Source organism: Ammodytes marinus (genome assembly GCF_949987685.1).
Source record: "Ammodytes marinus genome assembly, chromosome: 15".
Classification (NCBI taxonomy): domain Eukaryota; kingdom Metazoa; phylum Chordata; class Actinopteri; order Uranoscopiformes; family Ammodytidae; genus Ammodytes; species Ammodytes marinus.
The window spans coordinates 23,445,078-23,463,947 of record NC_137219.1 but is presented as its reverse complement, the minus strand read 5'-3'; the positions used below and the strand labels follow the sequence as shown (position 1 = coordinate 23,463,947).

General features: G+C 41.1%; 1 protein-coding gene across 1 annotated transcript; it reads left to right on the top strand.

Moving 5' to 3' along the window:
* Window positions 1-9,308: 9,308 nt before the first annotated feature.
* Window positions 9,309-11,276, top strand: LOC307261998 (E3 SUMO-protein ligase ZBED1-like; the record flags this gene model as incomplete). The annotated part of the gene is made up of 2 exons (XM_080042728.1): window positions 9,309-10,565; window positions 10,827-11,276. 2 exons carry the CDS (start codon window positions 9,309-9,311, stop codon window positions 11,274-11,276), a joined length of 1,707 nt encoding a protein of 568 aa, XP_079898854.1.
* Window positions 11,277-18,870: the final 7,594 nt, after the last annotated feature.

The following is an 18,870-nucleotide window of genomic DNA, read 5'->3' as shown; positions in this document are numbered from 1 at the left end:
TGATTAATGATGTTGGTAACACCTGTGCTTTTCCTGCCATGAAGGCACAAGTCCAAATTTTTTGTGAAAAAAGATTAGGCCTAATGCAAGAACCATCCATGAAAACAATCTTGTCATTTAGATGTAGTGCAGTGCCCGTAGGAAGCAGTAGCTTATTCCTGCTTAAATGTAACCCGTCTATCAAAGTGGGACACATAAACAGATGTAGGCAGTGTCACACAGTCATTGAAATGGCTGTCACATTGCTCATCAATGTGACTTATGTTCTTTCTTTAATAATTGTTGCGCCATATAATCCTCTATTCTTTATGGGCAAAGCAGGTGAAAAATGTTTTTCATTGGTAATTGCAGCTTGAAGGCAGCAGCATCTTTGCAATCAAAATGAAGGGCATTTTTGCATCTTACATAGTACATAGTACTACTTTAGCTCATTTAGGTGTTAGTTTCTAACGAATTCAAAACATTCTGTGTATCATGTTTACATGCACCGGTAGCATAGATATCCGAGACCGTGCTAGTTTAAATGGAAACCGCTTTTGACATGCTAACTGAAATTAGCGGCACTGCCGCGGCAGTTTAACTATACATTAACTCTATAACTATATAAGTGAAAATAGCGTAACATGCGATCTTTAACACTATACCGGACATGTTTGAGGAGTTGGTGATGGCTGTGGAAAGGTTTAAGAACGTTTTGTTTGGAAAGTTGGGTGCATTGAATGAGGAAGTAACACCAGGCTATGTCGGTCTGCTGTGTGTGTCCCGTTCGTAAATTCATGCTTTGGTTGCAGCGGCCAATCAAATCAGAGGGAGGCGGGGTTTAGCTGGAGACTACTTCATGCTCCATGCTCACTTGGCTCACTGTGGCCTTCAGTCTGCGCTCGTACTTCTAAAACCTTCACAGTGAAGGATGCACACCTTACAGCAATATCAAGAAGCTCATGCCGATCTTACTAAAACTCAGAGAGATATGTGAGGCACAGACAGACAGACGTTTCTTGCTTTATAGATAGATAGATAGATAGATAGATAGATAGATACTTATGAGCGAGCACATAATGATAACTTTTTTATTTGTATTCATAGGTACACGTAACATTCATGACTGGTGCCGCCTGGTCATCCAAGTGAATTTGGAGTTTGAAAATGTCATCTAAATGAATGAAAATAATAACATTAGCAGTACTCTTTTAGCATATAACTTCATTTTTTGTTTTGGTTGTGACATTACTCTGATGAACAAAACTTTACCTATTAATTTCTACCAACGGAGCGGAACAGGATGCCCTATTTAACAATTTGGGGGCATCAGTTACGACAACAATTTCTAAAAATTGTGTGTCACAATTCATGTTAATAATAACTTAATAATAATAATAACATTGAATGATTGATTTTGGTCTGTTAATTCAATTCTGTGCTGTAATTATAGGTCTTACTCACAGCTCTGCTATATTGGATTTTGCATCTGATTACGTGTCACCACATTATATCTAAGCAAAACGAGGTTTACACAATCACGGTTTGACATATTAAACAAACCCTAATTGCTTGTGAAATGTTTACTATATCATGTTGTGAAGTTCACCCCAAGCGATTACTGCAATGAAAAAGGCTCATTATAAAAGCAATCTAGAGAATACAGGGGGAAAAAAAGGTCTACCAATCTGAGTAAGTGGCAAGTTTTACTGTAACCATTTCATGTAAACTGTGATCTTAAGTAAGGCGTGAAGACACACATGGGCTCTTTAGGAGGCGTGCAGATTGTGATGTAACCTTTGCATATCATTTAAATGTACTTCAGTTCTGGTGACTTGTTGTTGTAATGGAGTTACCTAACACCGTGGTAAAGATTATCATGAGACTGAGCACAATGCTGATGGTAATCGGCGCTTAATAGCTAATCTGCTTTCAAAATGTAGAACTCATCTGTATGAGTATGCCATGAAATTCATTTTCTTCACTGTAAAAAAAGAATTTGGAGCACTGCCAGAGTAACAAAAAAAATCAATGCTTTGTGGCAGAGAAATGATGCGTGAGCCATAAGATCAGGTAATCAACAGCTAGAGGCAGGAAGTACTGTACAATGAACAGTGAAGCACAAACAGAGAGAATTAGATGAATGTGGTGGCTGCTGTCTGAAATTCCTAGTTCAACAGGAACATGATGATACCATGGCTACACAGAGTTCTAGTATTATTTGTACAACACTTTTTTTTACCTTCAAAATAAATTATAGGAGTTATTAAATTACGGATTTGTCCTTTATAGACACAGGTATTTTACTGAACATTTTCAGATTTAGTATAACATTTGCCATTTGAGTTTAGATCGCAAAATATCTAGGAGGCACAGGGCGCATCATCTGGGGAATTGGCTAAATGAGACCTGCCAACAAACAAACACAGATAATTTGTTTGCGAAATATGAGGCGAAACAAAGCAGTTTGCCTCATGCCGACTCGGCACAGCGACTCCTCTGAGTTTGAAATCATATAGTTTAAGTCAATAGCTTTTAAATAATCCAACAGGGATTTCCGCCCAGAGCTGTCTAGAAGGCTCCCTTTTTAGATGTAATCGGAGGAAAGAAGGCCGGCTGTAATTGCCTGAGACCAAAAGCTGGCAGGTTACAGTGAGTCTTTGTCTAAACAACAACAGCAACAACAACAACCTTAGTTTCTTTTATCCAGGATATAGTGACACAGAGAGAAATGCTTTCTTTTACAGGAACGCTTTTCACAAAACACATTAGCACATGGAAGCTGTCTGGGATAAACACAGTCTGATCTGTTAGCTATCGAGCACTGCAGTGGTTGTGAGTTAAGGGCCTTGCTCAATGGCACCTCACCCCGTCTCAGTGAAGGGCAAGCACTGATCTTTCACTTTCCTTTATTTATCCTGCATGTTCTGGGATTGAAGCGATGACCTTCCAGATACACACCATCTTCTGTGACGTAGAATTGAACTTGTGGGTTGTTTTGGAATCCTTTCCAAATAAATCACTGCCCGGATCATTGATTTTAACCCTAAAGTAGATATGGCTTTGCACAAATTGTCATACCCCATAACTAACGTATTTTCCGCACTAAGGCGCACTGGACCTTAAGCCGCAGGTGTTATAATGTTTAATTACCATGTGTAAGAGTTTGTGCACAGAGGGGATTGTCGGGAAAGAGATGGCTGCTTGAGGAAGCTCCCATTTATTAACATTTCAACAAACGAGTTGCATATTTGCATAACGTACGTAAGTGTTACCATTTAGAGCAATAGTAGCTACTAGGGATGGGCACGAGTGTTTTCGCTACTCGTGTGATCGCTTGCAGTGTCCTCGTTAAACTTTTTTCTATTTTTAGAACGCAACACATCTGTCTACAGAACAACGGTTGACCGCAATAAAGCGCTCTTATGTCAAACAGTCACAGTTGCCATATGATATTAAGGATTGTTTTCCACATTTAAAACACATTTTCCTCACTGAAAGTAATTAAATAGACGGGCCACAATTTAAACCGATCGAGTAGGTCTGCTATGGGGAGAGAAAAAGAGAAAAAAAAGCATGGGCTGTAGTTGTAACAATTTTTTTTTTGCCTAAGTCACCATTTAAAATAAGAAGGGCAGCAGATAATATAACATGATTGTCCTACAATTTAAATACATATAAATAACTCACCAAAGCAGATAGTTGTAGGCCTATATCCAAACGCGTAATGCTCACTCCGTGCCCGTGAATAATTACCGCGACTAATTCCTCATTAACGGAACGTTACACCGGTCGGTTTTTGAATCTTATCCCCATATTCCCTATTGAAGGCTTCTTAACTGTTGTTGGCTCGGAGCGAATGTGCCTGAAGTAAGCCTTGCTTCTTCTTTTCTTTCCAAGCGGAGAGCACCTTGCATGCTCACCTGGAGTCTACTCATTACTAACTGAGTGTAACAGGTGTCATCTCCCCTTTTTATAAACATAACTTTATCATCTGCTTTGAAATAATTGGACAGTTATATTCCTGAAAATGTTCTGGAGGAAGGAGAGACCGTGTTCAGCTCTGCGGTGCCGTGAAGAACACAGGCTGCGCTGCGGTGGCACAGAGGTGGCAGTTATTTGCAGTTGCTGTTTGACACAACGCTCAGTTTATTGCACTTGCATCAAAATATTTGATTTTGTTAAACTTTATTTTATCCGTTTTGTGCCGTTTTGTACACGTATATAACATTTTAAAACAAGGGCGGCCGCGGCCCAAAGGCTACAGACACTAAAAAAATATATATATTTTCCTCATCCACCAATCGAGTTAATTTGAAACGAGGAGTACCCGAGTACTCGATTACTAACGCCCATCCCTAATAGCTACAGAACATATACTGCGCTGTGTAATAACAGGGTCGAAAAATGGGGAAAAAGTCGCGGCTTATAGTCCGAAAATTACGGTACATCCTCCTGTGATAGGCACATCCCCAGATAGTTGTGAATCTACCTGCCAATCAGAGCAGACTGGGTTTCTTGGAAGGCAAAGACACAGGCTCTTAAACATTTTGTTTCAAACAGAGGCTAAAACGAAGAGAGTTAGCACTCGCACTGCATGAAATACAAAGAGATAATTACAAACCAAGCCTCCCTTCAAACCTAACGGACTGGACATTTGACACTTATAAAAAAGCTCTGCCACTGAAAATGATATACCACCGTGGCCAAACACTAGAAGCCTCGAGTCAGGGGTTTCTGTCAAGATGCTTGTCATGACAGCTAACAACTCTCTGGTATCGATTCCCACATGAAGGCTGACTCAACTTCCTATATCCTACAAATGAATTATCCACTCACGTCTCTGTGACACAATCGTCTCATCCAACCAGAGATATAGCTCTCATTAGACAGGCCAGTCACGACCCCCTGTTTATCTGCCCGACATGCTGTCTGCAGGTTAATGAATAATAGTAAATAATAATGTACTAATGATTAGGCTTTGGGGCTAAACATGACAGCCACTCGGTCAAGGAGGAACACAGCACCCAAGGGCGGCAGAGACGGGGAAAACTGGAAAAGGCATTATCGTCCTTTATCTTCACGATCATTAAGGGTCCTTGAGCCAATTGAATTATTCTGGAGGCACAACAAAATTGATCGGTACGCTTTTTTACAGAGTACATCCTAGTGGATGTTTGTCTATCACAAGACCTTTATCCAATTGCCGGGCGAGTGAGAGAGTATTATTTTTGAGGATCATCATAGACGCACCGGAGTACACTCTCTCCACGTCAAGGCTCCACTGATGGGCTGTGTAAATGGGTTCAGGCGTTCAAGAACGTTGTGTTTGATTCAGCATTGCAAAGCCGAGCATGCTCCGTTTTGAACAACTTTTCACTTTTCTGTAATTCCTTTGATAAAATATACGGAAGCCAATATATGGCAAAGGTACGAATAACTGACAATGTCAAGAAGATGATTGGGTCTTCGATGTGATGGACAAATGCATCAAATTATGAGATCAACTCTTGACAATATCAGAATATTTCCAATTGCGTGCCCACAGAGGGAATGTGTGTTTATTGAACGTGTAGCCAATGAAATGAAAGGCAATTCAATGCATTTGCTGGCATGCCAAGATATCACTGATTATACTTATACTAAACATAGATGCTTCCATACTATACACATACAAGGCTGTAACCATTGTCAGTGACTGTTCAATTTATCGATGCAACAGCATCTGGCCCTCGGCCCATATTTAGGCCGGGGCCTGTCTCTGCTGCTGCTACTTTCCCACAAATTGTTATACCTACTGGACATACAGGGAAGACAATTACCCAGCCTCAGCAACAACTTTCTGTAGCAGAAGAACATTCTGACAACTGTAGAGTAAAAGTGGATTCTCCAAGCAGGTTTACCGGTTTTGAAAAACCCCATGATTAGTTGTATCTAAACCAAACAAAGTGTGAGGCAATCGGTATATAAAACTATATTATACTAAAATGACGTCTCATTTTCTTCCAAGTAAACATTACAACATTTTGTATGTGAAAGACAAAAGGAAGCTATGATGGAAAACCCCATACCCACGCCAACCTTTGCTGTGTAATTTATTTTGGCAGTGTTGTTTGGAGAGGACTTCAGTACATTATACAGCTGTCTGGGTGTTGACACCAGTGTCTGCTGTCTTCAGGAGAGTGCCAAGCACCCACATGACAGGAAAAGCCATTGTATTTTTGGCTGTGGGAACAAAATACGAGTTCCTTCCCATCACTGTGCACATTTTAGACTTTTTTTTTGTATGGAAAAAAACATTCTCCGCTTCTATGAATGGGTCAAATCATAGATTGAGAGTGTTGCATAAATCTCATAATTATTTGAGTTTTTATTGTAATTTACAATTTATATACATATTATTATTCAAAAATTGGTATGCATTTGAGCTGAATGGAGTTCCAACAACCCAGGTCAATTGTAGTCTAAAAAACTGTCTTTTCCCTAAAGGGTAAGGACATTTCCTCAAGGAAATGTAAAATGGACAGTTCAAGGGTGTCATTCATTTCTACATGTAATCCAAAAATACAGAAGCAGCTGTTTATTCCGGTTCAAATATGCTGTGAAATCCTGTTGACTTTCTCTGATGCTATCTACTTCAGTGATTGCCTGATCCCACATCTGGCACTGTGATGGTGTTTGACAGAGGTCAGCAAAAGGTGAATGGTCAACTGTGGATCTTTCAGTGGCCGCAGCCATAGTACAGCGCCATAAGAAGATTATATCCGTCTATCCATGTCCAGATTGACTTTTTCTGTCATCTCAGTTGAGGATTATCCTGACCTACTTAGTGGGGGGAAATAGGATTTCAGTATCTTTAAGTTGCTGGAACATACAAAATGGCATTTTCTCTACGGTGCCATAATGAATTCCATGGCACTGAAACGTTGCATGCAGACTAATGGATTTTTGTTGTAGGGGAATGAAAAGAATGTGCTTCTCTGATTTTGAAGTGGTATGTTCATTTCTCAAGACCATATAGAATGCTTAATGTTTTTCTGCAAGTACACCAATTGTGTTTGTCAAATCTTTCCTACATGACTAAGAGAAGCTATAAACATTTAAGTATGATGGTTTGACATTTGGCGCTTCAAGCCTCGACCTGTCGCACAGAGGGAAATAAATGCATGAAAAAAGAGAATTAGCCTAGAGACGGCATCTGTACTATTTTCCCTCTTACCTCTAGGATCTGCAATCCAACCCCCAACATCTGCTTTATCCCGCTCCCTAAAGCCTGATCCATGTTTCCAACTAATTACAACATCTTGAGGAACTAAAACCAATGATGAGAAAAGCAGGTGTGTAGAGCTGAAGGGCCCTTGCTTACCAGGATAACAGACAAAACTCAAGCAATTTAATTCACCATCTAATGGGACGACAAAGTACACAGAGAACGGTTGAGTATTTAATGAGAGCCTACATAGATTTCCTATGTGGCTATATAGCACGCCTCAGGACTGAAATACTTGATTTAAGGTGAGCTAACTATCTACTTTGTCATGATTTTTTCTAATTTTAAGACTAAACTTTCATAAACAAAAGCAAGTATTCAAAAATGGCCAAAATAGCCCCAGACCTCAGAGGGTTAAAACATTTTGATGATGTTCCCAGTGTCTTTATGTATTTTTACAAGTTGAAAAAGACACAGCTTTTAATCGCCATTTGACCAGTCCTGACTGGTCCACCTTTGAAAATGAAAGATGACGTTGACAGCAGTGTTCAGGATGTGTGTATTTACTTGTCTTGATCCAAGTGCATAATAAGTTCCTCACTTTTCCCATGAAGTAAGGGTCTCTGTGGGGCTCTTTTCTTCTTCACAAACATTGACATTCTTTGATGACCTTTCTCACTCTCCTTAAATACAATACCAAAGAGGTCTCAACTCTACCAAGGACATAAAGAAGGGTGTTGGTGACTCCTAGATGCAGGTATTACAAAATAAGTATTGACCATAAGCCTAAACTGTCGTTTAGGTTGTGGGTATTGTGGTTGGATGGATAGCACCTAACAAAGCTTAGAGCCCCGGGGGAACAACTGACCAGTTTAAATGTCTTCCTGGCTGGAGGGAACTGAAAAAAACAAATGGTCACTCTGTGCGCTGCTGCAGGTAAGCCTCAGGCTAGGTGGACCTACATCTAGCTGAAAATGTGCAGCATCGATACCATAGGCAGAAAGTATTTTTTTCATGTAGTTGGAAATTCAGTGTATATCTGGCATTCAAGTAGGTTTAGATTGGGATTTAACTGTGGAGGTCACATTATGCTTATTTTCCGGTCCAAAAGTGTTAGTGATTAATTTGTGTGAATATTTTGTGGTAAGTCAACCTCTAACACGTCAAGAACTCATTCCCTTTCAGAATTGTGGTCGTATTATCATATTTATAAGTTCAATAGTGATTTATCTATTATTACATTTTATAGTGATAATTCACTAGGTTTTATTAATATTGATTTATCTAACTGATCACTAGACTAATCAACATTACAAATAAACCATAGATAAAACGAGACAAACTTGCTATTATTTTGTAAATGTAAATCTTAACGTTTAATTATGCATTTATCAATTGGCATACGGCTGAGAATAGTATACAGTCATTATACTATATAATATATTATTATATGTTCATAGAAGTTCTCTCTGTAGGGTATTAACCAGCAGAGGTCTCATTTACATTGTTTGTTAATGTAACATTAATCGGAGAGCGAACATAACAAAAAACTGCATTGTATAATAGGGATGGGAAAAAAAATCGATTTTCCGATTAAAATCGATTCACTCACGGAATCGATTCGAATCGATTCAGAAAAGTTAATAATCGATTTTATATTAAAAAAAGAATTTTATATTAAAATTTTTTTTTTTTTTTAAATTAAAAAAAGTATATATGTAATTAAATTCGGCACCGAGTTACACGGGCGCACATGTGGCCGACTTTTTGAAGAGGGTAGCAGATGAATGCATCTGAATGACAAGGAATTAGTTTCAGTCACACAGACAATTGCTTCTATGAACGTCGTTGCTGCGGCAGCTGCCCCTGCCACACTGAAGCTGGTGCTTTCTGCGCCACTGCGCATGCGCACCAAGACATGTGCTAGTTGTTTACAAACAGTGTCGACAAAATGGATGATAGCAGCAGCAGCAGAACTATCCGACCTGTACCGGCTTCTTTAAAAGCTACCGTATGGCAACACTTTGGATTCTATGAGGTCGATGGGAAGCTCGACAAAACATACGCTGTATGTAAGTTGTGTAAATGCCAAGTGAAAATGTTTGGAAATACCACCAATATGCGAAGCCACATTGCCCGCTACCACTCGGAGCTTGGAAAAAAACTAACCGTTGTTCCTGCTGCCACTCAGAAGACAATCGAACAGGCAGTGGCGCAGCTGCCACCGAACTCGGACAGGGCCAAACGCATAACTAAATCCATAGCGAAATTTATCGCTTTGGATTTAAGACCGTACTCCGTGGTAGAAAATAAAGGGTTTCGGGAGATGGCGCATACAATGGAGCCAAAGTATAAGCTACCTTGTCGGCGTTACTTTACAGACACCGCAATCCCGACTCTGTACGCCGAAACAAAAACAAAAGTGTTGGACACTTTGCTGGAAGCTTCAAGGGTGGCCATCACATGCGACGCATGGACGTCATTGGCCACGGTGTCCTATGTAACCGTAACGGCGCACTTCATCAACGATGATTGGCAGCTCGTGTCAGTTGTGCTCCAAACAAGAGCAATGTACGAGAGTCACACGGGCGCACACGTGGCCGACTTGTTGAAGAGAGTGGCAGAAGAGTGGCATCTGAAGGACAAAGACTTAGTTTTAGTCACAGACAATGCCTCTAATATGGTCGTTGCTGCCCAACTTGGAGGATTTCTGCATGTGAGATGTTACGCCCACACCTTAAATCTGGCTTGTCAGCGAGCGCTCAAGTTGCCTGCTGTGGCTAAGCTCCTGGCGAGGATAAGACGCATCGTTACATTTTTCCACCGCAGCACTGTCGGCGCGCACCAGCTGGAGGAGAAGCAGAAGCTTCTTGGTCTGCCGTGTCACAAACTGATAACAGACGTCAGCACCAGGTGGAACAGTGCATATGAGATGGTGGATCGTTTTTTGGAACAGCAAGCTGCTGTCTGCGCCGCTTTACTCTCTCCCCAGGTGAGGAAAGGAGAAGCTGATCTCTGTACTCTCACTGAGAGTGATGTCTCCAACGCAGAGGATGTAGTTAAGGCCCTAAAGGCAATGAAAGATGCTACTACACTTATATCACAGGAGAGCAGCCCCACAGTGTGTTTGATTGCCCCACTGCAAGCTCAACTCTGCCAGGAAACGGTGGGCAACATTGCACAATCATCAATTACCCGCGAGATAAAGCAGGCCATCAACACGGACCTAAGCAAAAGGTACACCTCTGACCTAGAGAGACGCACACTTCATTCAGCTTCTGCTCTAGACCCGAGATTCAAGGGACTGCCTTTCCTTTCTGAGGAGGAGATTGAGGAGACATTTGGCAGTGTTGTTGCTGAGGCTGCATCACTTGAGGTAAACGCTGCTTTTTTATTATTTTACGATTTACAAGGCTTACTATTTCCTTTTGTTGAATTGATACATTTGACAAGATAAAACACAATTAATGCATAATACAATATTGAATAGATAGGTAGCCTACTTTTAAATGTATGGGGTTTATTTGTTTTATTTTTTATTGTTTTTTATGTGCTTAGGATTTGAGGTGTTGACATGAAATGGAAATGTGAAAATGAGGCCGCTGTTGTGATATGTTGTTATTGTGTTTACCTACAGCAACAGGTGAGAGTGGAAGATGAGGAAAGCCAGCACAACACAGAGGACAACCACACCACAGAGGAGCAGAACCAAACCCCCCCTCCTCCTAAGAGACAAGCTACATCCTCTTTGTTGGAGAATCTGCTGGGGAATACCTTCGCTGGTGCCACAGCTGCTCAGCAGCCCATCTCTGCCTATGCTAAAGCTAAGGAGGAGGTTTGCATGTTCCGTGGTGCTCCACCAATTCCTCTCTCTGAGGACCCTCTCAGCTGGTGGAGAAAGAATGAGGTGATGTATCCCCTGCTTTCCAAGTTGGGCAAGCGATACTTCTGTATTCCGGCCACCAGTGTCTCTGCAGAAAGAGTCTTCTCTACTGCAGGGGATATTGTGACTGCCCAACGGAGTACACTCACACCAGAGCATGTCGACCAGCTCCTGTTCTTACACAAGAACTTGCATATTCCATGATCCACCAGTTATTAACTGTAAAGCAAGCACCTTTACTGTTCTGTTTGTTTTCTACATTGCACTTCCATGGTACACTGCCATGATTTTAAGTAGCAGTAATATTTCAGTTTCTGTTTTTGTATGAGAGCTATATTTCAAGCCATATTTGTTAAACAATATGATGAAATGACAATAGCACTGTTATATTTCTATATTATATTTTCTCAATGGGGAAATGTATATGATTTACAAGATTAGAAAGAAAAGGAAACTGAGTCGGTTTATTTTTGACATACTTCTGTATTGTGTTGAAATGCAATGCTGTTGATTATTGCATTGTTCATAAGTCATTTGTGACAAGAAAAGCTTTTCTCTTAATAAAATATCAGAGAAGGTAATTCACCTGTTGATTGTCTTTAAATGATCATCACAAAAGTAGGAAGTGATTAGCAAACACTGAGGAGTAAACTCAGATGTGTGTATAAATATATTTTTGAAAATCACACATGGGTATGTATGTAAAAAAAAATTGCATTGAGATGCATTGAGAATCGATTTTGAATCGAATCGTTGACCTCTGAATCGGAATCGAATCGAATCGTGAGGTACCAAGAGATTCCCACCCCTATTGTATAATATGTGGTGTTGACATATCATGGTTGTGACACAGGACTTTCAAGGCTTGGAATGTAAAATATTCTAAAACTAACACTTATCAGAGCCTGTCTGACTCTAATGTACTCTGCAGAGGTAGAATTTGACAAGATAGGGGGGCGCCCTTAGCTCAGTTGGTAGGGCGTCCCCCCCATGGGCCTCGGCCAGCAGCGGACCCGGGTTCGATTCCAGCCCGCGGTCGTTCTCTGCATGTCACTCCCCTCTCTGCCCCATTTCAACTCTGTCTCTACACTATCAATAAAGCATGAAAATCCCAAAAAAAAATCTAAAAAGAAAAAAAATAATTTGACAAGAGGTCCTTCAAAGTGACAGCTGCCCCTTATTTCACCTGATTTTATTACATTTTACACAATGAAATGTCTGACGGTGTTGACTTAAGCTGGGAACACACCGCATTGGCCGCCTGCGGCGGTTGGCCGCGTGAATGCAGGAGGTTCGCCGCTTGGTCATATTGGGCCATGTTCACCGCAGTCGCCGCCGCGGCCAACCGCCGCCTCATCGTAGGCAGCGGTTGGCCGCGTGACAGCAGGAGGCTCGCTGCTTGATCATATTGGGCCATATATTCCTGACGCCGACGCCGAGATCAGACCCGTCACACTTACGGTGCAACAACAACAATAACATGGTCCAGCTGTGCCAACAAATACAGATGTAGGTTCACTGTGTAACCAGCGGCAGTCTTGTCACAAATATCATTAAAACAGCCTGAACACGCACCCCGATCGCAAATACACACACATTAACAGCAATTCAGCAACATATCTAAACACAATAACAACAGCAGTGTGTGCTCAGCGGCTAAAATAAAGGCAAACATCAGCCTACCTGAAAGTGAAAGTGTGCCGACTGACGGAGGACAACACCGGTTCTTCGCTGCACTATATTGGAATTCCACACGGACACCGCCGTCAAGTTTGGGTATATTATCCTCAGGAACAGCACACAGCTTGGTGAGTTTCACTATGCTAACCGGCGCTACCTTGGCTAAAGTACAACCAACAGCTAAACAGATGCAAAATAGCCTACACATATTTGCAGAATGTATTGGAAGCCCGATGTCCTCACTCCACACGCCCACCTCGTCTTGCAGACCACCGCCACCGGGCAATCTCAACGCTGATTGGCTGTGGAGGCGCGGTGCCCGGCGGCGCTGCAGAAAAAGATGAAAAATTTCATCTTTTTCTGCGGCGCCGTGCTCGCCGCACAAGCCTTCGATTCACGCTCCTTCGATGACACAATTTCTATGCGCAGCTAATGGCCGCGCTCCCGATTCACGCGCCTCTCATGAGGCGCGGCCACGCGCCGCGCAAGCCCCCGCCGCTGGACGCCGATTATTGGGTGGACGCGCGGCCACGCGCTAGTACATTGACTTTGTATGTAATCTCGCCGCGCGGCCAGTGCGGTGTGTTCCCAGCTTTACAGTAAAGTGGTCCCACCACTTAGAATCCTTATAAAACATGAATGTGATGTAGAAAAACAGTTTTTATTGATATGAGAGATTATTTAGTGTTGCGTTTGATGACAAAAGCTATTTTTAATCATTAAAGTACATTTTTTATAGGTTTAATTGCATATGAAAGATTGAAACCTTCTCTGAGGACACACTGTTTTGGACGTTGTGAGAAGATAACAGGTGTCATATATTTGACATAATAATGATAAAATTTAATTTAAGGGGATAATTGTTCTCCAGACATCCTTTTCTTAATCCCTAATAACATCTACAATTTTTTATATTTTTAGTTTTAAACATAACAGCAGTTACATATGGAAGACGGTCTTTTGTCCCGGTTCTCGAGAATCACTGATATATTTTTAGCCTGGAAATCCAGACCCTGATATCTTGAACGATAGAGGGTCTGGCCACGATCAATAGTAATTTCCAACTCAAGGGGCGGCTCCTACTCGTGCATTTCAAATGCCACTGCACGCAGTTGGATAGCACTACAACCAATCAGAGCGATGCACAAGGCGACGTAAGCCCCTTTCGTTTAGCGAACAGCTGTTACACTGTTAAATTAAACGTTTGCCGTTGTCGGTCGGCAAAATAGAACATTCCACTTACTTGCTAATGAAAGTTTTGAGTGCCGTCTTCCAAATCGTTAAGGGTCGAGGCCAAAGCAGTCTCAAACTCACACAACATATCCGCAGCCATCTGATGTTTACTATCACGGCTTCGACGTCGCATGCACGTCACTGTCGTCATCCGGTTACGTCCTCCCAGAGCACCATATAAAGGGCTCTGGCGCGCCCATATTAGATAGAACCAATTGAAACCACCAGCCAGATTTCTGGCTTTCTTGATAAAGCTTCAACGGAGCGTGTCCAGACCAACACACGCAGCAAATTTAATTTGCCAGCGCCTAGTGGCAGGTCTGGGAATGCCAGGCTAATATATTTTAACATTTACAACACATTTTCTTCCTAGAATTGCCAGCAAATTGAACATTATCAAACATTTGACTTATTTCAAGGCAAAAGGCTTGAAAAGCTATTTTGATAATATAATACATTTGGTCTCAAGACACATAATCATGTTACTCTTTCTTATAATTTGTTTAATCAATAGGTGGTTGGCTTCAGGCTGTTGAAGCTTTATGATGAAAACTAGTGACCTCTGCTTTCCTTTCAACACACGGGAGTGTTTCATTTGCAGCAGGTGTTTCGTGTTTTGTTTTACTCACCTTCTCTGCACTCAGCACTGCCTTCATTTTGAACTATGCTGATGTGGTTGATTTTACTGCTGACCAGGACCTTGTATCAACCCCACCCCTTCCATGAACTCTGCCCTCAGCCCCTCTACCAGTCTTCCTGAGGCTATTTCCTGCGGGTGTACTGATCGCGTCTAGGTGGAGTAAATTGTAGAACACAGTCCCTGGCCCTGTACAGCCCTTGACAGTGTATTACTAAAGCCATCTTTTATAGGACGTGCACACTCAGTACTTGATCGTATTACAGTATACGTCACCAACTCAAGCTCTGCCTTAGGCCAAATTGCTGATACCCGTGCGTGTGTGCACAGAGCTCAGACTGCACACATATAGAGCATATTTGTGTAGAATAGCTCTGTGGCTCTTTAGAGGGGGGCAGGTCACTAAGACTTCTTGTTCATGTGCACATCCCTGTTGTTTCTGGTGCAGGACAAAAATGAGTATTGTATTCAAAGAAAGAAGGTCCACATAACAGCTTAATTTTCTGAAAAACACTTTAATATTGCAAAGGCCCGAATAACATTTCGGCAGAGAATAAGGCCTTCCTCAAGTGTTAGTCTTCTTGTTTGTGAGGCGGTGGCAGTTTGAAAGATGTAAATAAATTATAAGTGGTTCAAGTTTCTTCCCTTCAGCAGCAATTGTTCTGTCAGTCTCTCTACCCCGGGATGACCTCGGCTCAGAGTCTCATCCCTTTATCTGGAAGCGGGGGTTTGCTTTAGCGTGTACTTAGTTTGGTACTTAATTTGATTCCATATTTATCGTGTTTTTTCTCTTGTACTGAATAAATCTGCACCCCGTCTTAGTGGGGGAACAGCTGCTCATCGACAGTCATGTTGGCAGCAGGCATGTAACAGGCAATGCTGTTTCTGAACAGATGTATTCAAAGTAGCAGATACCACATACCAAACGTGTCATCATGTTGATGCACATTTGACTTCCAACTGAAGGAATCTCATGAACTCTTCAAGGCAATTTCTGCCCATTGTTTTTATGGCCAACTGTCAAACCTTCTATTTGACGTGTCTGGTGTTAAAGGTGCAAAAGGGAATTGGCACTTGGTAGACTTGGTAGAAATGGAATATAATATTCATAAGTATGTTTTAAATAGTGTAGTATAGCTTGAAAATAAAAGCTGTGGTTTATTTTTTAACCTTAGAATGAGCATTGTATACATGTTTCTACAGTAGCACAGAACGGACAAACGTAACGGCCTTACACATTTTTATATATAGGGGCGAGTGGGGTGAGTTGTGTCACTTTTTATTCAAAGTGACTTTAAAGTAAGGCCTTGACATTAATGTCTCCAACTTTAATATGTGCGTATATTTCAGGATGTGGTGCATCCCTGGCAGCAATAACTTTGGATCTAAAATAAACTGTTTAAGAAATATAGCTTTCGGAAAGAAAGTGGTATTGTGGCACAACTTGCCCCGGTGCGGGGTGCCTTTGGAAATAATATGTTAAATTGTGCCATTGATATATCTCATCAACTGTAATGCTATATAAAAGCAAGACAAATCCATTAGAAAATTACTAATTTAATGTTTATTTAAAGTAAATAAAGTAAATATTTTACAAAGATTGAAGGTCAATCATCATTATCACCATCTGAATTCTCATTAGTGGTGTTAAGTTGAATGGAGATGTCAGTCTCTTCTGAGCTACTGTAGACAATCATTTGCAAACTATTTCCTATTTCGTCTGTACATCAGGGGCACTCTTGAGGGCACTACATCATGTATTATCATAGGTGCACCCAAGAGGTAACATTTGCTGCATTTATCTTTATAAGTTGCACTGTACTTTTAATTTGACCAAGTATTACTTATTCCAGACATGTCAACTTCCTAGTTAATTACAATGACAGTTTCTACAGTTAACTGGGTGTCTCCAAGCCACTTTACCATCTTGCAAATGGGGCTTCAGTTTTCCCCCAAACCACAGAGTAGGACAGACACTCTACTGATGTTATCTCCCCGAGAAGGGATGAACTAGGGCCAAATGTGTAATGCTTATGGGCGAGGGACACTGTGAGGAGGTCAGGTCAGCCATTTGGGGGCAACAGTAATGGCTGCCTTGTGCCCGGCCCTGGCAATGACAGTGATGATTACAAGTATACGCTCTCCAGCTACACATGAATTGCAGCGAGAAGTAGCAGGTGACACCAACACTTGGCAAAGGGTCTTAGAGTGGTTAAGAGCTGACAAACACCAAACTGAATAAATGACCCACTCACCTTCTCGCTGGAGGTGTAAGAAATATACACTCTCACCATAATAGTTCTCCAATACCTATTTTCTCTGCTTGGCGGTTCCCAATGAAAAAAAGGAAAGAAAAGTGAACGTAAAACAAGCCTGTGAAAGCCCATTGCCTCCAGGTAAAGATGAAAATAAACTACATTATTATGTCTGATAATAGGGCAAAATGATACACTTAAAGTTATAACCCTCAAGCTTTTCATTCCAATAAACCCCATTTTGATTATTTCAATGGAAGCAATGTGTTCAGCTATTATATACCCATGTTGTTATTGTCTGTCTATTATTAATATGCCACTAGTACAGTCTACCATTCTCACTCAGTATTTAAATTGCATATCCACTCACAAGAGATTCACAGGAAACAACGCACACATGATGTGATGCAGAAGACAAAAGCTGGTGCACATGCACATTTCATGTAATGAAAAAATCCAGTCGGCCCAAATGAGAACTAACACAAACTTAGCTAGAATTTATTTCAACAGGATCCTCACAGACTGTTACTAAACTAATGTCACATTGTGAACATGTATATGTCTTCATTCATAATACCAGCCGTCTTCAAAATCTTTGTTATGTTAATGTGGGGAAGCTGCAAACTTAAAAGAGAGCAAACAGCCTTAATCCAAATAATTGTTTCAAGTGCAGTGTCAAATCTTAAAAAATGCCTAATGAAAGTTACTGCTCGGGAAAATGAAACTATTACAGAAACATTTAAAAAACAGTGTTGTAAGGAATGAGTTGGGTGGATTATGAATCCTTTTATGGATATGGCCTCCTGTTTGTGTCTGGCAGCATCGCCTCATCAATGTAATCCTTTGAGGAGCAGCAGCGAAAATATTGCCTGGTGCTTGTGACCGGTGACTGGGCATGGTCACCGAAGTTAGAGGTTGTGATGCTTTGGGCATGGCAACCACTTTGAGTGTTTAAACATTAAGCAAAAACTGTATATACTATTTTATTTATTTCTGGGCAGCCATGTATTTCATGCCAAAATAACGTCCATGAAAATGAAATGCATTCCATTGTTTACTTTAAACCAAGGTACACAGATATCATTCCATTGATGTTGGCAAACAGGACAAACAAGAGAGGAGTGTTTTACATCCCTGCAAACACTAGACTAGTGTATGAATCCAATCATAAGTTGTGGTTATGCGAGTCCGGCCTTGCACTTGATTGGTATTGCACAGCAGTGTTTTAGAGCAGACTCGTTCCCCCTTGCACCATTGTTGTCCTTGATGGCATGATGCGAAGCATTGTGTGGAAAATTGCCTGCAGTGCGACTGAGTGTGTGTATGTGTGTATTGTCATGACACATGCTTCTACAAAAGGTTTGAAAATGGGATTCAGGGTTGTTGACAATGTACGGCACGGTTTATTCAGTGATGTGTACTGCGTGTGAGAGAGAAACTTATCTGACGGATACCTTGATTCCTGCTGCTGAAAAAATGTCTTGCATGAAATTTTCATCATCCAAGTGACGGACTTCAACAGGATTCCCATGGAGCGAATCCACAGCTCGCACCTTTACTGGCAAACACACAGTCGGCTCCACAAAGCTTTGTCTCCTTGTTTTGACACATTGGTATGACTTCACATACTTTGGATGTGTCACGTTGCATAATGCTTCGGTTCAGACCTCCCAAATCATAGTTATTCATGAGAATGGAAACACCATGAATCGGATTGCTATACTGTGTCTCACTTATATTATTCTCAATGAGTTTCATTTTGTTAGACTTCCCCAAAGCTTATCAATCACTTAGTTTTCAATCTCGCAACAGGAGCAATTATGCTAATGTGGGGAATAATAACCGTAACATTTATGTTGTTTCTTTGCTTGGCTGGTTAGTGTAACCAGGTCTGCATCATGCAGGCAGGCACATTAATGATCCATTTGACTTAATGTCCATACATTCCTATTTTTTTCATGCAGTTGATGTCCTGCTAACTATTTCACTTAAT